General features: G+C 41.5%; 1 protein-coding gene across 1 annotated transcript in view; it reads right to left on the bottom strand.

Annotated features, from left to right (window-relative positions):
- Positions 1 to 23,521, bottom strand: part of dnah1 (dynein, axonemal, heavy chain 1) — a 217,222-nt gene that overhangs the window by 96,978 nt on the left and 96,723 nt on the right. Inside the window, exons 35-42 of the mRNA XM_055647806.1 lie at positions 20,368 to 20,459; positions 17,759 to 17,913; positions 16,932 to 17,109; positions 14,753 to 14,947; positions 10,711 to 10,830; positions 7,851 to 8,009; positions 6,547 to 6,648; positions 2,270 to 2,410 (exon numbers count right to left, since the gene is read on the bottom strand). Coding sequence (XP_055503781.1) covers positions 2,270 to 2,410; positions 6,547 to 6,648; positions 7,851 to 8,009; positions 10,711 to 10,830; positions 14,753 to 14,947; positions 16,932 to 17,109; positions 17,759 to 17,913; positions 20,368 to 20,459 — 1,142 coding nt within the window. The remainder of the gene's footprint in view (positions 1 to 2,269; positions 2,411 to 6,546; positions 6,649 to 7,850; positions 8,010 to 10,710; positions 10,831 to 14,752; positions 14,948 to 16,931; positions 17,110 to 17,758; positions 17,914 to 20,367; positions 20,460 to 23,521) is intronic.

Genomic DNA, 23,521 nt, shown 5'->3' with positions numbered 1-23,521 from the left:
TATTTGTGCGAGTGACTTGTCCGTCTCCCGAGCTTCCCCGTTAAATCTTGAATGAACATTGTGAACTGTGAAGTGTTGTTAAATCATCATGTGGCACAAATGATGTCACTTTTTTTTTCACACACTATAAATATCCTCCCTTGGTTGAATTGGCTCATTTGGAGACATGCCTGTACTAAGTAGTTTCGAGTACAGGATGGTGGTGTTTTTCATTGACGCGCTGTATGCAGCAGCCCTCTATGTGAATCGAGGATGCTTGCGTGAAGGCAGATGGGTGAGATTAATTAAAAAGAGAATTAAGAGGAAGTCTCACTGGGTGAAGCCCATCTTTCAACGGAGACCTCTATTTGGACAATATGATTCATGATTCCAACTTCAAACACAGAGCGTGTAAAAGCTGTCTGCGACTTTTTTACTTTGCAGCTGCAGGGCACAGACACACTTATAAGAGAAGTTTAAGTTAACTGCAAAAACAGCACTTTTACATCAATAGCAATGTATGTTTTTAAATCATGGATAACATTAAATGGTTTTCCTGTTGATGTACTAATATATCGTTATATATACTAACATGAGCACCCGGGATACTCCGCAGCCTTCGTCTCCAGCAGGTTCCGTTTTTTCTCCCTGTTTCTGTAATCCTCTCTGGATTTATCGTAAAGAATTTCGTTGAATTGGTACCATTCTACAAGTTCACACTCTTGTTCCCTGGTGAAGTTATATGGCCTTACCTTCTGCCATCTTCCCTTTATATACGCGTCTGTTGAGGCTATTCCTACAACGGCTACTGGGGAGGCAATCTGAAATCCACCTTGCTCACCCTCTCCCTGCTCCAAGGAGCCCACAGGCAGTATTATCTGTGGCATCTCCTGTTGCCTCTCCACCTGTCTCTCTTGCTGCATCTCCTCCTCATTCTCCTGCATGGCAAAAACCTTTCTGACATGCTTTACCCCCTTTCTTTGAGCTTTTCTGGGAGCCATCTCTGCAAGTGTTCCAGTGAAAAAGATTCTCCAACAATGATAATGAGGTGGGACGTCCTCGATGGACACATGTTCCATTGGCGATATTGAGACCACCTTTTTTACTCACCTTCTGTCCCCTCTGTCCAGCTTCCGGGTTCACCGTTTGCAGGAGTTCCCACGGTAAACGCAAGAGTTATTACGGATATCGCACTGGCCACTACGTCCATATAATGTTTCAATGTTCAACCACAAGTGTACAAGTCACTCTTGGAGAAATTCAAGCTTGCTTGAATTTTCTCCCGAGTCAACAAGTTACACGAGTACCTGCCATTAGCGCCACAGTGGTCCACGGTGGTCTACGAATGCCGTACGGTTATCGTACGAGGTTCCCACGATGTTCAACTCTGGTTACCTCTTGCGTCAAGTCGCCCCGTGAGAAAGCCCCATAAAGGGGAGGCCATTTAAAACTGAGATGAGAAAAAACTTTTTCACCTAGAGAGTTGTGGAATTCTCTGCCACATAAGGCATTGGAGGCCAATGCACTGGATGAATTTAAAAGAGGTAGATAGAGCTCTAGGGGCTAGCAGAATCAAGGGATATAGGGAGAAGGCAGGCACGGTTTACTGATTGTGGATGATCAGCCATGAACACAATGAATGGTGGTGCTGGCTCGAAGGGCCAAATGGCCTCCTCCTGCACTTATTTTCTATGTTTCTATGTTTAGCTCCCTACATAAACATATTTTGTGTACTTTCTAGGTTTCTTTCTTATAATGAAAGATGGTAGAGAAAATAGGATCACTTTAAGAAGCTCCTTTTTATTTAAGGCAGATTAAATTGTTAACATAAATTATGAACATCATTATTCCTCTCACTGATACTTGTCGATTCCTACTGTCCACTTTATATCTGCTGTGAATTTCTGCACTTCCTATCTTGAAATAAGTTACTGTCCATTCTGCTACATTTCTAATGCCTCCATGCACTTTTATTGTATTTATTTGTAAATCTGGATGTACTCATTCCACAAAAGTACTCTGACAACTCTTCGGCTTTGGTCATGTTTTATGAGAACTGAATGAGCTCAAACCAAGAATTGTTCCTCTTTATTTCTTCAGCAGTTCAATTAATGTTTGTATCACCGATGTATGGCTGATTTATAGTGTCCTGGGAAACATGTACACTACCCATTTTGTTAAATGTTATTAAGTATGTGCCACTTGTACTTCCCTAGATATATTTCAAAATGAATGGATGCAATTCATCTGGACTACTCCATTCCTTAAATAAACCAATGAAATAACTTACTGGTTTCTTGTTGGTTAGAAGCATCGACAGCAATTGTGACATGCGTATGGTGTCCTGGGTTGGAACAATAATGTCAGAGTAATTGGTCTCTGGTGTAATTTCTATTTCTGGTGCAGATACCATCCAGTCGACCCAATGTACCTGTTACACAAACCAGAGCGACGAGGTGACACATGATTACAAAAAGCTTAAATCTATATATTCTAATAAGAGACATTTATTAAAAAAATAAGTTATCTGTAAAGAACTGGCATCAGTCGGGCTTGGCGGTAGGCCGACAGGCCCGGCTCAACTCTCACCACCCACCGGTGGCCCAACGTCCCGACCAATCCTCCACAGCATCCATCGGCCTACCGACACAGCATCCATCGGCCTACCGACAAGCCTGACTGATTGATTGACCGACCGACTGACTGACTGACTAACACTAACCCTAGCTGTACATTTGTTATTTATCATTTTTAATTAACAGTTCACATTATAACTTTATAAAGATAAATCAATTGATAATCAAAATGAACAGCAAGGTGAGCATTACCTTTATTCCTTAGAAACCTTGTTATTGTTTTTGATGTAATAGAAACATAGAAAATAGGTGCAGTAGGAGGCCATTCGGCTCTTCGAGCCAGCACCGCCATTCAATGTGATCATGGCTGATCGTCCCCTATCAATAAACCATGCCTGCCTTCTCCCCATATCCCTTGACTCCACTAGCCCCTAGAACTCTATCTAACTCTCTCTTAAATTCCTCCAGTGACTTGGCCTCCACTGCCCGCTGTGGCAGGGAATTCCATAAATTCACAACTCTCTGGGTGAAAAAGTTTTTTCTCACCTCAGTCTTAAATGACCTCCCCTTTATTCTAAGACTGTGGCCCCTGGTTCTGGACTCGCCCCACATTGGGAACATTTTTCCTGCATCTAGCTTGTCCAGTCCTTTTATAATTTTATATGTTTCTATAAGATCCCCCTCATCCTAAACTCCAGTGAATATAAGCCTAGTCTTTTCAATCTTTCCTCATATGACAGCCCCGCCATCCCAGGGATCAATCTCATGAACATACGCTGCACTGCCTCAATCACAAGGTTGTCCTTCCTCAAATTAGGAGACCAAAACTGTACACAATACTCCAGATGTGGTCTCACCAGAGCCCTATACAACTGCAGAAGAACCTCTTTACTCCTATACTGAAATCCTCTTGTTATGAAGGCCAAACATTCCATTAGCTTTCTTCACTGCCTGCTGTGCCTGTAAGCCAACTTTCAGTGACCGGTGTACAAGGACGCCCAGGTCTCGCTGCACCTCCACCTTACCTAACCTAACCCAATTGAGATAATAATCTGCCCCCTTGTTTGTGTTAATGAGGAGGCAGTCATGACCCCAGGGTCGTCGCTGCCTAACGACCATAAAACAAAGCGCGGGATTGGTAAATTTACGTCCAACCTCAATGTCAAACATGGATTGATTGGGCAATTATTACTCAAAAAATGTGAGTTTTTTCTCATATTTCTTAAAAATGTGCAGGTTTTGGTCTTGACGAGTTTCAGGTATGATTTATATAAATTTAGGTAGTTCCGTGAGTTGGGTCACGAACCAGAACGAAAAAGCTCCTCGCCCCACAGACTAAATTGGCCAATATCAATATTGCAGTCTTCAGATATTCATTCCAAGTGGTTGATGATGCACTTCATACATATCACAGAAATACTCAACAATTCTAGAGAGGGGAAAAAACTGGTTTCTGCAAGATTTGTAAAGATGATTCATGAAGGCTTTAGGGTAGTAATGCATTCTGTCACTGGCACAAAATCCTGATGTGGTAACAGCTTTTGTTCGATTGGTCCCAATGCAATTTTTATTACACTGGCATTAATTGATGATCTCTCATTGCTCTTGAAATGTTGGTGGTTACTCAGCTTTTTTAAATGTTGCAGTATTTGTCATGAAGCCATTCTCACAATGCTGTTGGGTGGAAGGTTTTGAAATTTGGACCCAGCAACACTGAAGACAAATTGATATATGTCCAAATTATGATGTTATATGGCTTAGAGGCGAATCTCTACTTGTGGTGATGCTCATTTGTGTCTGCTGCCATTGTCTTTTGTAATAGAGGATGTTCAATAGACAATAGTTCTACGAGCTAGCACCGCCATTCACTGTGTTCATGGCTGATCATCTACAATCAGTACCGCGATCCTGCCTTCTCTCCATTTCCCCTGACTGCTATCCAGTCTATCCAGTCTTTCTTCATATGAAAGTCCTGCCATCCCAGGAATCAGTCTGGTGAACCTTTTCTGTACTCCCTCTATGGCAAGAATGTCTTTCCTCAGATTAGGAGACAAAAACTGTACACAATACTCCAGGTGTGGTCTCACCAAGGCCCTGTACAACTGCAGTAGAACCTCCCTGCTCCTATACTCAAATCCTTTTGCTATGAATGCTAACGTACCATTCACTTTCTTCACTGCCTGCTGCACCTGCATGCCTACTTTCAATGACTGGTGTACTATGACACCCAGGCCTCGTTGCATCTCCCCTTTTCCTAATCGGCCACCATTCAGATAATAGTCTACTTTCCTGTTTTTGCCACCAAAGTGGATAACCTCACATTTATCCACATTATACTGCATCTGCCATGCATTTTCCCACTCACCCAACCTATCCAAGTCACCTTGCAGCCTCCTAGCATCCTCCTCACAGCTAACACTGCCCCCCCAGCTTTGTGTCATCCACAAACATGGATTCAATTCATGCATTCAATTCCCTCGTCCAAATAATTAATATATATTGTAAATAGCTGGGGTCCCAGCACTGAGCCTTGCGGTACCCCACTAGTCACCGCCTGCCATTCTGAAAAGAACCCGTTTACTTCTACTCTTTGCTTCCTGTCTGCCAGCCAGTTCATTATACTGAATCAATACTGAACCCACAATACCGTGTGCTTTAAGTTTGCATACTAATCTCTTATGTGGGACCTTGTCGAAAGGCTTTTGAAAGTCCAGATATACCACATCCACTGGTTCTCCCTTATCCACTCTACTAGTTACATCCTCGAAAAATTCTATAAGATTCGTCAGACATGATTTACCTTTCATAAATCCATGCTGACTTTGTCCAATGATTTCACCACTTTCTAAATATGCTGCTATCCCATCTTTAATAACTGATTCTAGCAACTTCCCAACTACTGATGTTCGACTAACTGGTCTGTAATTCCCCGTTTTCTCTCTCCCTCCCTTTTTAAAAAGTGGGGTTACATTAGCTACCCTTCAATCCTCAGGAACTACTGCAGAATGTAAATAGTTTTGAAAAATTATCACTAATGCATCCACTATTTCTGAGGCTACTTCCTTAAGTAATCCCTTCATCTAAATCATTAATGTATATTGTAAATAGCTGAGGTCCCAGCACTGAGCTGGGACCTCAGAAATACAGAAGGTGAAGGAGAAGGTAATTTAGTTCAATTTAGTTTATTGTCAACTGTACCGAGGTACAGTGAAAAGCTTTTATTCAGAAATGCAGCGCAGCGCAGAAACGGGCCGTTTGGCCCATGCTGACCAGCGATTACCCAGTACACTAGTACTATCCTACGCACCACACTAGCACTATCCTACAATTTTACCGAAGCCACTTAACCTGCAAACCTGTTCATTTTTGGAGTGTAGGAGCAAACCGAAGCACCCTGAGAAAACTCACATTGTCATGGTGAGAACATACAAACTCCATACAACAACTGTTGTCAGGATCAAGCCCAGGCCCATCACTGCCTCTGTGGCAATCGCAGCAGCTTGGAATCACTGCCACTATTTTACAAACGTAAAGCTCAAGCTCCCCCCCCACCCTCCTGTCTCCCCCCGGTCAGTGATGTGATGGACACGGAGGTCTGGACCAATCGCTGATGAGGTCTCGGACAAATCCCGTCCCCGGAGACGTCATGTCCGTTCGGCGACTTTTCAACATCATGTCCGTTCTGCGTTTTGTCTTTTCGGCGTTGTGTCCGTTCGTTACCTTGGTTTTTGGGGGTGATGTCGTTTCGGCATCTTGGCTATGGCATCTTGGCTTCGGCTTGTCGTCCTTCGACGTCCTGTCTGCACACGGTTAGTCCAGGTCTCCAGAAAACTAGTCTGGTAATTTACTTATGTCTGTTCACATTACATTTTATCCAAGTACATACTAATTGGTGATCCTTAGCATTATAGTTCAAAAATATCGTGTTTATGATAGTAACTCACTTGATATACTGAAACACTTGCAAACATTGAGCCAGGAATTAACATACCTTTCTATCAATTTCTTCCTCCTCATGACTCGTACTGCTAAATCCAGCATCATCCAGCTGATAATCATACACCAATCCAACATCAGGGAAATGCAGAGTCATCTATAATGGTAAGGATGGCTTATAGTTTATTCATTTCTGCATCTTACTTCATGTAGTATTTAGCGGCACTACTACAGTATAACCAGCCAGAATGGATATAATTGAGTATTTCCCCTATCAAACTGGCTCTGTGACCACGTAGTTCCAAAAGATTGTGGCTGACTTTATGTATGTAAATTATATAAAACTAATCTCACTTCTCTGGAGCACCTACCTTGCATTTAAAGGGAAACATTCTTATATTTTCAGCCTTCTGCATATATAAATTGGATTCATCTTGTGAAATTATGTTTATGTTCATGCATATGATGTGCATATGCACAGGGATCTTTTGGTAATTACAGTGATGTCCATAAATTCATTGCCCACATCTGATTTTGCAACAACTATCTTTTTTCCTGATTATTTCCTTCCCAATTATTCATCCTCCATTCCATTTTTTCACCCAATTATCTCCCCCTCAAGCTTCCAACTGCCTTTTTCCTCTCCTACTCTCTCTTTGTCATCTCCCTATCTCCTGATAGAACCCTCTCCTTCCAACCTATAACCCTCATATTATCTTCTCCTGTTTCTCCAATTCTCGAGACCAACTGATATTCTCCCACCTCCTCTGCCTTTCTCTCCCGCAAACCCGCCCCCTCCCCACAATCAACCTCCCAAACCATGAAACTTTCTCTACTCTAGCTTGGTGGGATAACAGACTACCATGGGGTTAGTGCATGAATTTAAAGCCTAGGGCTTTCGCATGAAGATGAAGTTCAAAGCACACGTTGGTGTGCACTGTAAGAATGAATTGGTTAGCTGTAAGTACTGAAAATAGGTGACCATCATGTCTTGTATGAGTCCTTATTTATTGTAAACATCAACCTTATGAACTTGAAGTTACCAATGAAGGGGGGACATTTTTCATTTTTTTTAATTTAAATTAAATTTTTTTTTTACATGAATTGGCAAGATAAGTGCTGGACACTTAACATAGTCTGGCATAAAAAATGGTTAATCCTGTTGGAATGACAAAAAATCACTGCGTATAAAACAAACTGCTGGATGAACTCAGCAAGTCAAGCAGCATCTATGGAGCTGACGGGACAGCCGATGTTTCGAGTCGAAACCAACCTTGCATCAGCACTGTATTATTGCAAGTAACTTAACTTCTAATATGAAAGATTTTACTTGAATTAGCCACATCACTTAAATCATACCTTCTCCTCCACCATTTTCTGTCTCAACCAATTGTTGAAAATAGTATAACTTGCAGCGTCACCAGTACAGCCAACACTCCAAACCAGGGAGAAAATAAACCAGGGTTCAATTAAGTCATCCAATAACCTCAGTTTTTCAATAGGATAACCTCTGGCACCCTGCTCAAATGAAAATAATAATAATTATAGAGAAATCTAGACAAAAGAACAGGATGCATTCTGTATGGAACAATCAGATATGAAAATATTGGAAACACTTGTGCCGCATCAATGACTAATGGCCAGGGATACATTGTCTTTACGAACCATGTGTAGGCAAAGTATTGATAGTGAGACATTCTAGAGTTTTGAGAGTCTGGTAACAATGAGACGCACAGTTGAAAGACTAAATTAAGTGTATGTGGACAACAGCTTGTATTTTAATGGTGCTTTTAGCATTGTTAAATGTTCACCAGAGAATTATGGAGTCATAGAGTGATACAGTATGGAAACAGGTCCTTCGGCCCAACTTCCCCACACCAGCCAACATGTTCCATCTACGCTAGTCCCACCTGCCCACATTTGGTCCATGTTCCTCCAAACCTGTCCTATCCATGTACCTGTAACGGTTTCCTAAATATTGGGATAGTCCCTGCCTCAACTACCTCCTCTGGCAGCTTGTTCCATACTTCCACCACTCTTTGTATGAAAAAGTTACCCCTCAGATTCCTATTAAATCCTTTCCCCTTCACCTTAAACCTATGTCCTCCGGTTCTCGATTCACCTATTCTGGGTAAGAGACTCTGTGCAACTACACAATCTATTCCTCTCATGATCTTCTACACTTCTATAAGATCTTCCATCATCCTCCTGCGCTCCAAGGACTTGCGACTCCACCTTCAAGGAACCATGCACCTGCAATCCTAGATCCCTTTGCTCTACAACACTATCCAGACCCCTACCATTCACTGTATTACTGAATCACATACACAACAGTTGACAGATTAAAGAGGTAAATCTTAAGAGATATTTATCAGTAGACAGAGGCAGGAACATATTTTATCCCTTAGCTTATTGGTTGAAATTTAAAAAAAAAAATAGGACTATGATCAAAATTAAATAATGTTAATCTATTTTAAAAAATGCACTGTAATTGTACTTCACTGTGATATAAATGTTCTAAACTAAAAGAGCTAAATAGTGTAACATGTTACTAGGACACAAATGAAACATAATGTTTACTGTTGGATAAATGTATATCTAAAAACCAACACATTCATACCAGATACTGTAGAGCAAGGGTCAGCAACCTTGTTCTGCACAGGGGCCAGGACGCATGTCTGCGAGTAGATGGCGGGCCACATCTATCATGTGTACTTGGATCCCGCCCCGGATGGCAGGCATCAAATCACGTGTTCACATAGATCCCGCCCCTTCGAGGACGCCACCCGGAGCACTGGCCCGCAATTATGGGTGTTCACGAACATGGCGTACCTTAGGACCATTGGCTTGGCTCTGTCCTGAAGGCGATAGTTCAAATACTCTTACTCACTCATCCCTGGCCTATTGACAACCCCGATCCCGACAGTGAAGCCCAGACACAGAAGGTGCGCGGCCGTGCCGGCGGCTTTGCGCAGGATGCGGTACAGCCAGAGCTCGGCGCTCGGCCGTGGTCGGCGACGCGCGGCAGTACAGGAGGTGACTGAAGTCTGTGGGCCGGATAATTACGGGAAAAAAATACGTCTGCGGGCCAGATGATTTCGGGTCACGGGTCGCATTCGCCCCGGGGGCCGTAGGTTGCCGACCCATGCTGTAGAGTACAACCCCATTAATCCAGAACACTGGGAACGTTGATGATGCTAGACAAACAGATTTGTTGGATCTTATTCTATTGATACTCCCACATATTATTATCTTCACTCTATCCCAGAACTCTACCTCCGCTACATCGACGACTGCATTGGTGCTACTTCCTGCACCCGCACACAACTCACTGACTTCATCCATTTCTCCACTAACTTCCATCCTGCACTCAAATACACCTGGACCATTTCTGATATTTCCTTACCATTTCTAGACCTCACTATCTCCATCGCAGGTGATAGACTACCGACCGGCATCGACTATAAACCCACTGACTCCCATGGCTATCTGGACTACACTTCTTCCTACCCTGCTTCCTGTAAGGACTCCATCCCCTACTCCCAAGTCCACGCCGCATCTGCACCCAGGATGAGGTGTTCCACACCAGGGCATCGGAGATGTCCTCATTCTTCAGGGAACGGGGGTTCCCCTCTTCTACTATAGATGAGGTTCTCACCAGAAACATCTCAAGGATAATCAATGGAAACAGGGTGAACCTAAGCTCAAATTTGAGTGTCATAGCAAATGGTCTGAATACTTATGTAAATGTGAAATTTTTGTTATTTCTTTTTAATTACTTTCCAAAATTTCTAAACACCTGTTTTTGCTTCTTCATTCTGGTGTATTGTGTGTAAATTGATGATAAAAAAAAAGATTTTAGTCCATTTTAAAATAAGGCTGTAACGTTACAAAATGTGGAAAAAGTGAAGGGGTCTGAATACTTTCTGTAACCATGTTTAAATAGGTAGTCTCCCAACAACCAAGATTTCTTCAATGTTGTTGATCTGCAAAAGTTGAAAAAGTATTTCTTAATAGTTTCTTTCCTAAGTGATTTTTTTGTTTCTTTATATTTTTGTCTCTGCTTGCAGGTTGTGCCTCTGGTAAGTGAGATGAATAAAGTGATGATGACTGGAGGATACTCATCTAATTTGTAATGTGTAATCTTACACTTTTCATTTTTATTATATATTGGAATGTAGAGTTTGTAAATATAGATTCACATATATTATAATCAAACCTCTTTTGGCACCAAGGGTTGGAAGAAACAATCCATCAGTTTCAGAAGACTGAAGGTTAGGTTACTGTCCATTGAGGTAATCACTTCTTTCACAGATTTCCGCACAAGAGCAATTGAATCCTGTGACAAGAAAAAAAGGAGATAAGTTTTAATCATGAAATTGATTTATCTTTTTTTTTAAAATATTTATTTTATTGGAAGCAATTGTACAAAAAACTTGACAATGTTACAACTTTGTGAACAGCTTCGATTTTACCATTTTCCAAACAGAACATTAAATTAAAAAGAGAAGAGAGAGAGAAAAAGAAAGAAAGAAGAAAAAAGTGGAGATATATCCGTCAACCCACCCATGCGTCCGCTCACCCAGCCCTATGATCAGTTTCGAATTTGTGTTCAATCTATTTTTTTAAATTGTTCCGGTTTATCATTGAAGACATCCCTAATTCTCTCTAGATGTAGTGTATCTGTCATTTCTGTAATCCACATCTTCACTGAAGGAATTGCAGTCTTTTTCCAAAATTTAAGTATAAGTTTTTTTGCTGATATTAGACCGTAATCGAGAAAGCGTTGTTGAAAGACTGTTAGATTGCTACATGCCTTTGATATTTCCAGTATTATTAATTTTGGGTCACGCTCTAATGGGACTTTCAGTGTTTTGGAGATGACGCTGAATACTTCCGTCCAAAGACGTTCTATTTTTGTACACAGTACAAAACTGTGGGTTAAAGTGGCTTCTTGAGACTGACATTTACAATACAATACAATACAATACAATTTATTGTCATTTGAGCCCCAGTGAGGCTCAAACGAAATTCTGTTTCCACAGCCATACAAACAAAGACAATTTCCTAGACATACACACAATTTAATTCACACAAACATCCATCCATGATGGAAGGCAAAGTCTTTTCTCTCCCCTGTTCTCCATGTCTCTCCCGATATCCAAGCCCCATGACGCTGAAAAGTTGGAGCCCCCGGCAGGCGCTGGACTTCCGTCTTTCAAAGCGACGGGCTGGAGAAGTCGCGTTGCGGGAGCTCCGGGAAGCGGTTTTCTCCCCCCGGACCCTGCGTACACCCGAGTACAAACCTGCACTGTGGGAGCCTCCGGGCCCCCAGGAGTTAAGCGAGTCACCACCGCTCCCCACGTGGCTTCTGAGTAGCGTCCGCAGACTCCCGACATTTATCGCAACAACGAGGGGGAAAAGGTCACTGGGAAAAAACGGTCTTGCTTACACATTTTTTAGAGTAGTTATAAAGAGGGGAAACCTGTGGAAAATCTTGCAGCACTTTGAACTTGTATATCAGGCAGTTTCTGGCATTTAAGGAGCAATAGTAGATGTATTGTAACCTTTCGTCCCATATATCGTTGGAAATTTGATGACCCATCTCACCCTCCCATGCACGCCTATGAACCTCAGTTGATGGGGTATTGATGTTTTGAAGGACATTTAAATGTAGGATATCAACTTCTCTGTATCTGCATGTTTATTCAAACACTCATCGAGATTGTCTGGACCTGCAGAGGAGTAGTCTTGCCTGTATGTTCTCACATAGTCCCTAACCTGGAGCTATCTGAAAAAAATGAGTAGTATTCAGATCATATTTCTCCTGCAACTCTTGGAAGGAGGAAAGAGTCCCCTTCTGATAAAGGTCTCCCACAGTGTTGATTCCCTGTTCTTCTGTTGGGCGAAAACACCATCTAAAATAGAGGGTTTAAAAGACGGATAGTTTGCAATAGGAAGAAAGTGAGACATGTTTCTCAATTTGAGACTGAGCTTCAACTGTTTCCAGATACGAATAGTACCATAGGGTTATGCTCATACATTGCCTTATTCAGGGATATTGGAGACGGGACAATCGAGCCTATGGAGAAGGGCAAGCAATCTTCTCTTTCCATTCTTAGCCAGTTTGCCTGTTGGTGCAAATCATCCAGCCAGAAAATTATGGTTTTAATATTTGTTGCCCAATAGTAAAAGAGGAAATTAGGTGAGGCTAGTTCTTCATTCTCTTTGGATTTGCACAGGTGTCATTTATGTATTCGATGGCTTTTGTAGTCCCAAATGAAATTAGTAACAATGGAATCAATTTTTTTGAAGAAAGATTTGGGAAGATCTATCGGTATTGTCTGGAATAGATATAAAAGCTGCGAGAGAAAGATCATCTTTACGGCATTTAGTCTATCGAGGAGGGAAATAGACAATGTTTTCCAAAATTGAATATGTATGAAGTTTTGTGATTAATGGAGGGAAATTTATTTTAAACAGAAAGGAATATTTCTTGGTAACGTAAACTCCGAGGTATCTGAATTTTTCAGTAACAATTCTAAAGGAGAACTATTGGAGCTGGGTGACGCCTTCCTCGTTTATTGGCATAATTTCGCTTTTATTCCAATTAATTCTGTAGACAGAGAAGGAGCCGAATTGATTTATAGTGGATTGTAAATTTGGGATTCTGGTTCGGGCGTTAGTAATATATAAAAGTACATTGTCTGCATACAGGGACATTTTGTTCATAGTGTTTTTAGTATTGTATCCATATATGCCTGGGTGGGACCTAATAGTCTCGGCAAGAGATTCTATGGCTAATGCAAATAGTATCGGGAGAGAGAATGCATCCTTGTCTATTGCCCCTGAATAGGTAAAATTCAGATGAAAGTATTTGATTTGTTAGTATTCTGGCGGTCGGATTAGTATATAGAAGCTTCACCCATGAGATGAAGTTTTCGCCCAATTGGAATTTTTGCAACGCAAAATTGACTTATCTTAAGAGACATTTCCTCTATGTTCCAAAATAGAAAAAAAAACAATAATTTATCTTGTTGAAATCCAGCTCTGACATATTCGCTCTGACTCATGTCTAATTCAACAGCATAATTTCCAAGCTGCAGTAAAACTCCATTAATCCAGTATGCTCGATTTTGGTAATGAAGGGCAAGCACATTTTCCGGACTATTGAAGTTTATTCCTTTTAATTCACTCTATGTAACCACACAAGGTCAGATAGTGATATTGAGAGGATTCTCCCGACGCTGGAGCACCATCACCCGGCGAGAATGGCCTGGAACATCGGGCCTCCGTAAAGGCGACTGCGGAGGCCTCAATAGGCCCGACTATGGGTGGACATGGGGATGGGGACTGGACTTTCTGCCTTCCCTCAAAATGGGAACCATTGTGGGGGGATGTTTTTATGTTTAAATTCCTTTATTATTGTTATGTTGTATTATTTTAATGTGCTGCAATGGCAATCCACATTTCACTACACCAATTGGTGTATGTGACAAATAAAGATCCTTAGAACCTTAGATAATGCATTTGTGTTACTTTACATGTTACAAACAATGAAGTAGATACATTACATAAGCATTTTGGGATGAATTGACAAGAAATTATTTGGACAATTCTGAGAGTTTAGATAAACGATGAAGAAAACGTTACACTTGGACCTTAATTAAACGTGGACCAGAATAGCATGAGAACCTGCCACTGTCTTTATATCATTGCCAGGTTCTACTTGTTCTCCACTTTCAACCCATCCATGGACAGGTAGTTCTGCTATAATATGTTTCCATGCCGTTAAACAGATATGCAGTGATTGATGAATTTGGGAATTTGGCAATTACATGGGTTGAATTGGTTATGAGGCAATTCCAATCGGGAACTATAGAACCGTTTAAAAATTACTTTGGAAATTAACAAGCATAAAAGCATTTAAAAAAAGCTGTCTTGCAAAATTACCTCCCAGTAGTCATCAGACACATCGTCTCTTTACAGTCTGTCATTTTCACCATGGGTGGCCATAGAAATTGACGACTGTGTGGATGATACACTATTGAACAATGTAACAGAAATCCTTCACTCTTTTTAGTTTGGACTTGCACTTGCAGTAACAAAAATAACACAAACTATTAAAAGGACCTTCAATTTTGAAAATCCTGCGAGAAAAAAGCTTTCTTAACGTGAGTTTGAAACTCTCTCGCCCCCAACCGTTAACTCATTGACACAATTGTTTTATAACATCATGTTCTATAATGCGAGTTACTGACCTCCAGGAAAGTATTAAAGAGAAGCTGCAATTTTGTTTTGTAGGATTCTATGGATGGGGGAACTTTATTCAGCCAGCATTCAATAAATGGTTCAAGCCCTAAAATGCTCGGCTCCAGGTAGACCATGCCGCAGCGGGACACAGTGGCAGGAGAGGCCACTGCCAGGTCTTGCACCTCAAACATCATTGTCATTACCTTAAAAAGAAAAAATAATAATGTCATCTCACTGGTATCAAACTTTAATCTTAAAATAAGATTGTATGAAGATCTTTCTGATTAAAAAGGAAATAGTCAACAGAGACAATTTTCACCACACATCAACATGAAGAAAAATAGAATGATCTATAAACTGTTGAGATGGATGCAAGAGAGAACTAAATTGTAGATTAAATAAAAATGAGAAAATTAAAGAAATTAACATTTAGTTTGAATCATATGATCTGAATGATTATAACAGAATGTCAGTAGGATGGAGAAGTTGAGAATACTGAGCACAACTGAGAAATTGCTAATTGCCCTGGAGTATGTTTAGAGAAAAATGTAGGTAGATCTTGCTGCCTTTATTGTGGGCTCCCTGGTAACAGTACCATTCCGAAGTCTCTCCCAATCCAAGTGTATAAATCCTAAATTGAAGTTAAATTAAATTAAACTAAGTTGAAGATAGGTCATAGATTTTTTTAATTGAAATGCTTTGACAGCAAATTGAAAGTACATTCAAATCACTAAGAGAGATCAGATTTATCTTCTAAATTGCATAGTTTACAACACATTGCAAGAACAGAAAGACTTCAACAATGCCAAAACAAGCTGAGAAGGCTGGTAAAAGACCAGTAGGATCCTTAGCATAGAGAAACAGAGAATACAAAATCAGGTTCTGTAAAATGGTAAATTTAGGCAACTCAGCAAATCAGATAGCATCTGTGAAGAGAGAAATAGAGTTTAACTTTTCAGTTTAAAGACCTTTCATCAGAATTGCTAAACATTACAGATATAATAAGCAGAAACAGTAGAGGTTAAGTTTCAGGTTGCTCAGCGCTTTTATTGGAACTTGAAAAGGTTTTGACAGATACTAGGCAAATCAGAAGTCAAGAATGGTAGGATAGGAAAGAGAATCTCAGGGAGGAAAGGGGTTAATTGAGCTGGGTGGGGTGGGGGGGTGGCTTGGATAATTAAGTAGCTAAGGAATCATACTGCAAGCAAAAACAGAATGGTAATGGGACGATAAGAAGCAAAGATGATCCCAGAGGAGTTATAAATGTTAGTATTAGGCACCAGGCATGTTTACCTATTTTCGACACATCACTTTAGGAATAGGGCGGCACAGTGGCAGAGCGGTAGAGCTGCTCCCTCACAGCACCAGAGGCCCAGGATCGATCCTGACTCTAGACGTTGTCCGTGCGAGGTTTGTATGCTTTCCCTGTCACCATGTAGGTTTTCTCCCATGCTCAGGTTTCCTCCCACATTTCAAATACATGCAGGTTTGTAGGTTAATTGGCTTCTGTAAATTGCCCCTACTGTGTGGTATGCAAAAGTGGGATAACATAGGACTAGTGTACGGGTATCGGTGGTCGGCGTGGACTCGGTGTGTCAAAGGGCCTTTTTCCATGCTGTGTCTCTAAACTAAATAGTAAAGGATATATTGGCTTAATATAATGACTTCAGTTACATACATGTAAAGACCAGAAGATCTGGAGTTGTTCCCCAAAGAGCAGATTTGAATGACTTCACACAAGGTTCAGATATAGTTGTTAAATAATAGCTATTTACACTGGCAGAAGGTTGGTAATCAGAATTATTGTGATTGGCAAAATATTCAAATGCAATATGAGAATTAACAAAAGGCAGATGCAATGGGTTTAATTCCAAGTCTTCTGAGATACTCACCCCTCCCCCTCTTCACCCACAAAGTCAATATTAAGGTCTTGGTGAAGATAGATACAAAAAGCTGACCAGTCTGAAGAAGGGTCTCGACCCAAAACGTCACCCATTCCTTCTCTCCAGAGATGCTGCCTGACTCACTGAGTTACTCCATCTTTTTGTGTCTATCTTCGGTTTAAACCAGCATCTGCAGTTCCTTCTTACACTTAAGGTCTTGGTGTCTTTGTTACTGTTCCCCATAATTATTTGATTCTGACTTTTGGGTTTCTCTACAATTTGCATATTCTTCATATTTATCTACCTCACTGAGTTTGATTATTTCTCCAGAGCTGAGGCAGAGCTTCTTGTTATCATCCAAGACGGTGTTCATGTTTTCAATCCATACAGCATCTACTGGTCCATCAAACATGTACCATTTTTTCATTTGGTCAGTGCTTGCTGCTCCAACACGAATTAGTGATGATAAAATGCCATCCGTCCTGAAAAAAGACAAAGAACAGTGTGTGTAGTACCTGGATAACATGACAGATATGTAATGGAAAGCATTGCAATTGTTCTGTAGTTTACTATACATAAAGGTTCATTTTTTTTAATTCATGAAAACTCTTTTCATGAACCAGTGCAATTGTTAGTTTCAGTAGTGGATAACTAGCTGAGATGAGGAGAACTGCAGGAGATTCAAAGCACCCATTAGTATGTTTGAGTGGCGGCTCCTGGTGGTGTACAACAGGAAGGCAAGCACTAGTGGAGTGGCCTTTTGGGAGCGGCTATGTATTGGGAGCGGCCATGTTGGGTGAAGGTTCTATCTGAGGGAAAGCATAGCGGCTATGACTCATGAAACTTTGGTGAGGAGGCTGAGTGGACGGTGTTGGCAGGAAAAGGAAAGGTCTGTTTTTGTATCTCTTCCTTGGTCTTAATGCATTAGGGATGACAGTTAGTTATATTAATTATTAATGTAATTTCTATTATTTTTATAATCCCAATGGTGGGTTTGTACTGTACGACCCCACAGGAATTAGAGGAACAAATATGCCGGGAGATCATCAGCGGTTGCAAGATTAATAGGGTTTCTATATCCGTATATATTTTACACTTTGAGAAGGACTTAAAGGAACCAATTGTACTTACCATTCATGAGTTAAAACATCAAATTCCCCATACAACTGACCCATGGTGATAGACTTGGGGTTGAGAACAAACACAGAGACTTTTTCATATTTTTCGCCGCTGACTGATTTTTTCCCCTTTAAAGCTGTCAGTGCTTCTGCTAAGACTTCATAACACTAGGCAAAGAGATAACAAATTAGATGTATCACCTCAATGTTCTATAGGATTTCTACTTTTACTAAAGTAAAATAGATGTCAATTTATGCTGATGTTGATGCAGAGGCTGGTGGGGTGAAAGGTGAGGACCAGGGGAACTCATCTGGGGGGAGGGAGAGCAAATGTCTCCGCAATCAACCTATGTGGCTTCAAGCCCAATTTTTTTTAAAACAACCTCTGTACAACTGTAAGAGAAAACAGTTTCTCCACATTAACCTTTTTAAATTATATAGCTCTACAATAATACTATAATCCAAAATAGGAAAATATTGATACATTAAAATCCGTATTTTTTAACCATGGCCCCCTGTACCCATTTTAAACAATAGCTCCGCAAATAGAGAGTAGAACCATCTAAAATTTCATAACTTGACTGCACATGTGATTTGCTTAATGTAATTCTTAGGACATAGAACAGTCAGTGTAGAACAGGCCTTTTGGCCTTCCATGTCTGAGCCAACCATGATGCCAATCTAAAATGATCCCATCTCTCTAAACAAAGTCCATATCCCATTGTTTCTTGCTTGTTCGTGTGTCTAAATGCTCCTAAAATGATGTTATTGTTTCTGCATGTTCAACCCAGACATCTAGCATCCTTCTGAATAAACAAATTACCTCACAAATCTCCTTTAAACTTTTCTCTCTCACCTTAAGCCTATGTCCTCTAGAATTTAATATTATCACCACCTACACCATCCATGCCTCTCATAATTATATATACTCCATTCCAGCAAGACAATCCTAAATTTGTCCAACCGTTCCATATATCTGATATTCTCCAATCCAGTCAATATACGTTTGCCCCCTTCTTGTAATGCGGCAACCAGAACTGAACACAATACTCCAAATGTGGCCTAACAAAAACTTTATACAGATGCAAAATGACTTAGTCCGATAATCACAGAGCTATACAGCATGGAATCAGGCTCTTCAGCCCACCTTGGCCATGCCGACCAAATTGGCATTCTGGGGCCGTCCCATTATTCTGCTTTTGGTCCATATCTCTAAATCCTTCCTATATCAATATATCTGTGCAAATGTATTTTTAAAGTTGTAACTGTATTCACTTCTATAGTTTCCTCTGGTAGATCATTCCAGATGTAGACCACCCTCTGAGTGAAAAGGTTGTTCCCTAGGTCCCTCTTAAATACCTCAATTTTCACCTTAAATCTATGCCCTGTGGTTTTAAAATCATCAACCCTGAGAAAATGACAATGAGCTTTCACTTTATCGGTACTCCTCATGATCTTGTACCTCAATAAGGTCACCCCTTAGCCTCCTACACTAAACATAAAAAATCACCACCAATCCAACTATTTCTCGACAATTCATGACCTTAAGCCCAGGCAACATTCTGGCGAATCTCATCTGCATCATTTCCAACTTAAAGACATCCTTCCTGCAGCTGGGCGACCATAATTGCACATAGCAAATCTTTTAACATACTGTGTGGGATGCTTTCTTCATGTCTGTTTTTTTAATCTACATTTCTAGATTGAGGTTCATGAAGAGATATTAGCAAGATAAAATTATATTTGGTTACACTTTCTTAAAGACACACTGCAATGCTATCATAAGCAGGGAAGATGAATAGCACAAAATACAACCCACATTGAACATTAAGATAAAGACACAAAGGTGTCTCCAAAACTTCCATTGATGGTTTGATGGCTAAAGTTAGAAACATAGAAAAATAGGTGCAGGAGGAGGTCATTCGGCCCTTCGAGTCAGCACTGCCATTCAATATGATCGAAAACCCCGTTCCTGTTTTTCCCCCACATCCCTTTATTCCTTTAGCCCTAAGAGCTAAATGTAACTCTCTTGAAAACAACCAGTGAATTGGCCTCCACTGCCTTCTGGGGCAGGTAATTTCACATTCACAACTCTCTGGGTGAAAAAGTTTTTCTCATCTCAGTCCAAAATGGCCTACCCCTTATTCTTATACTGTGACCCCTCGTTCTGGACTCCCCCAACATTTTTCCCGCATCTAGCCCGTCCAATCCCTTAAAAATGTTATATGTTTCTATAAGGTCCCCTCTAAATTCCACGAATACAAGCCCAGTCGACACTTTCTTTCATCATATGTCAGTCCCGCCATCCCGGAAATTAACCAGGTGAATTTATGCTGCACTCCCTCAATAGCAATAATGCCCTTCCTCAAATTAGGAAACCAAAATTTCACACAATACTCCAGGTGCGGTCTCACCAGGGCCCTGTACAACTGCAGTAGGACCTCCTTGCTCCTAAACTCCAATCCTCTCTCAATGAAGGCCTTTCTTCATTGCCTGCTGTACCTGCATGCTTACTTTCAGTGACTGATGACCAAGCACACACAGGTCTCGTTGCACCTCCCCTTTTCATAATCTGACAGATTATGACACAATTATATGTAGCATTTCAACAATGTGCCTTACCTTTGTCTTTCCAGAACCCGATGGACCGACCAACATCAGTCCATGACGGACAACTGTGGTTTCAAATAACTGAATGCACTTGGTCACAAAGCCTGTATAAGAAAGAGAGAATGATTTGTAGACTGAATAAAGGAATTTAAAAACTGTGAATCAACTGTGGATTTCTGCTACTAGCTGAGAGCTTTGGCTGACAAGTTTAAATTTCACTATGCAGAATTTTGCATCCATTTTAGATGATTTGTTGTAAAGTTATATGTTTCATGCAGTGTTAAGGACTCCAACTGAAAGCACAACACGTGAAAATAAATTTAATTTTCCTGAGCAAGTTCCCACAATTCATTTTTATTATCTCAATGATCTGATACATTATAACTAATAAATTACTGTTTTAAAAAATATATAAGCAACCACTTGTTTATAGAATTCAGTTCATTATTCTAAACACATTTTAACTTATTTTGTGGTTTAATTGAATAGAAAATAAAGATCTGTAATAAACATTTTACTTGCCAAGATCACTAAAAGTAATATCATAATTTACTTTATCATATACAAAGCATTCAATCTGCTTTATTAATTCCTTTCTGTTTATATCATTTGCTTTCATAGAAGTGCCATTGGATTTATTGAATTGAAAGTGAAGGAATCTAGTTTTAATCTACATTGACAACCTTCATCTATCTATCTATCTATATTACTAAAAGTCTGTTCTTGACCGGTTTTGGCGATCTGTGCTGCGATTTCCGAGAGAACGTCGCCACCTATGGACGTGTGCCGAGGATTTTTCCAGTCGATGAAAAATGACAGAGATATTAATGATTTTACAAAATTCCCCATTCTCTCTGCTGTCCCCGCTGGAGGCAGGGGGATGGACTATAAAACCAGGAAGTCGTGTGCCTCAATTAGTCTGCAAGCTGGAGGAAGGCAGAGGGTCACATTTCTCTGAGCTGTGAATAACACTGAACACATGTCCACACAACTGTGAGTAAGTACCTGTAATGTGGTTTGAAAATGAAAATATGGTTAAAGTAAAAAAGCACTGCCTGCAAATGGTTGTTTGGGGGGTTTGGGTTGAAATAAAAAGGCACACTCTCTCTCTCCCCCCCCTCTCCCTCTCCCCCCCCCCTCTCCTCTCCCCCCCCCCCTCTCCTCTCCCCCCCCCTCTCCTCTCCCCCCCCCTCTCTCTCTCCCCCCCCCCTCTCCTCTCTCCCCCCCCCTCCTCTCTCTCTCCTCCTTCTTTTTCTCCCCCCTCCTCCCCTCCATCCCCTCCCCCACCATCCCTCCCCTAAACCCCCCTCCCCTCCACACACCCCTACCCCCCCTTCCCTCCAACCCCCTCCCCCTCCCTGCTCCCCACCTCTCCCCCCCCCCCTCACCCCCTCTCAGCACACCCCCTTACTCCCCCTCTCCTCTCTCCCCCCCTCTCCCCCCCCCGTCCTCAAACCCCTCTCCTCTCTCCCCCCCCTCTCCTCTCTCCCCCCCTCTCCTCTCTCCCCCCCCCTCCTCTCCCCCCCCCCTCTCCTCTCCTCCCCCCCCCCCTCTCTCCCCCCCCCCTCTCTCTCCCCCCTCCTCCTCTCTCCCCCCCCCTTCCTCTCTCTCCCCCCTCTTTTTCTCCCACTCCTCCCCTCCATCCCCTCCCCCACCGTCCCTCCCCTTAACCCCCCCTCCCCTCCACACACCCCTACCCCCCCCCTTCCCTCCACCCTCCCTGCTCCCCACCTCCCCCTCCCCCTCCCCTCACCTCTCCCTCTCCCCTCACCTCTCCCCCTCTCACTCTCACCCTCTCTCTCTCCTCCCCTCCACCCCCACCTTTCCCCTCTCACCCCACCCTCCCTCTTCTCCTCCTCGCCGCCCCCTCTCCCTCTTGCCCCTCTCTCCGTGTCTCTGCCCCTTCTCTCTCTCTCTCCTGCTCTCTCACTCTCTTACCCCCCCCCCCCCCCCTCTCTAGATGTGACTGCAAGTTGGGGGCTATGCGTCAGTAGATAGAGTGGTTATGGGGTAAAAGGAGCAAATGAATAATATTAATATAATATCAAGGGGGGTAATTAGCGTGAGTGCGGGGGGGGGAGGGGAATAGTTAGTGTGTGTGACGTTGCATGCCGCCTCCCCCCCACAACCGCACGTTGGGGGAACAGACCCAACGGGTTTACACTTGGTCTAGTAGTATTTAAATATTGTGTTGGGTGCAATGCATTACCGACAAGATAAGCAAGATTTTTTTACTTCAGCCATGAAAAATATGCCCAAATTAGTTGGTTTGTAATTGCCCACAGCTTCCACAATGGTGGGATGAAAAAGCCAGCATGAATGGAGATCAGGTGAGTCCTGGATAAACTCAGCTCTGATTTCTTTCTTACTTGAAAAAACTTTCAAAATCCTCACCTGAAGGACAGCATCAGATTGAGGTATTGGAATGTGGTCTACACTTTTGTGCAGGTCTTACAGAAAGGGTCTGGAGAACAAAATTCAGTTGTGTTTAGAAGTCGTAATGAGGACTTTACATCCAGATCTGCAATGTTAAAATCTGTAGTCCTCAGAAAGGCTTTAGGGAATAAAGATGTGAAGAGATAGGGTGGACAATTCAACATAACAATAGGAATGAAGATTCCAACTTGGTACTTACCAGTGAGATAGGGCAGGTGCAGGATGTTGCATCATATAATGATGAAATGTGTGCATTTAAAATGGGAACAAAGGGAATACATTAAATAAACTAATCAATCTTTGAGAATAAAATCCCTGGTCCAGATAGATTGTACCTACATATTTTAAAAGAATCTCAAGTCAGGATGGCAGATATGCATGATATGCTTATTCACTGTGTTATAAACAAATTGCAACGCCAAAGGGACCTAAAATTCCTTTGCATTTATTTTAAACATATATACACACTGAAATGAGTGAAAAAAGAAAATAGTAATATACTCTTTGTTATATGATAGATTAGCTCTCTACCAGTTGGTCGACACTCTACCAGTTATTTAACAAAACGCAAGTGATCTGGTTGCTCTGTTTTCTGCGTTTTACTTATTTCTTATTGGTAGCATTTCCCACGGGGACATTCTCACATGACCAGGATTTAATATTAATTGGAAACTTAGTAATAAAGTAGTTGAGACTACCACTACTTTTGCTTCCCTTTGCCAGTTTAATA

The sequence above is a fragment of the Leucoraja erinacea genome, chromosome 16 (genome assembly GCF_028641065.1).
Source record: "Leucoraja erinacea ecotype New England chromosome 16, Leri_hhj_1, whole genome shotgun sequence".
In the NCBI taxonomy this organism is placed as follows: domain Eukaryota; kingdom Metazoa; phylum Chordata; class Chondrichthyes; order Rajiformes; family Rajidae; genus Leucoraja; species Leucoraja erinaceus.
Note: the sequence above shows the minus strand (reverse complement) of the source record. Positions and strands in the feature narration are given on the sequence as shown.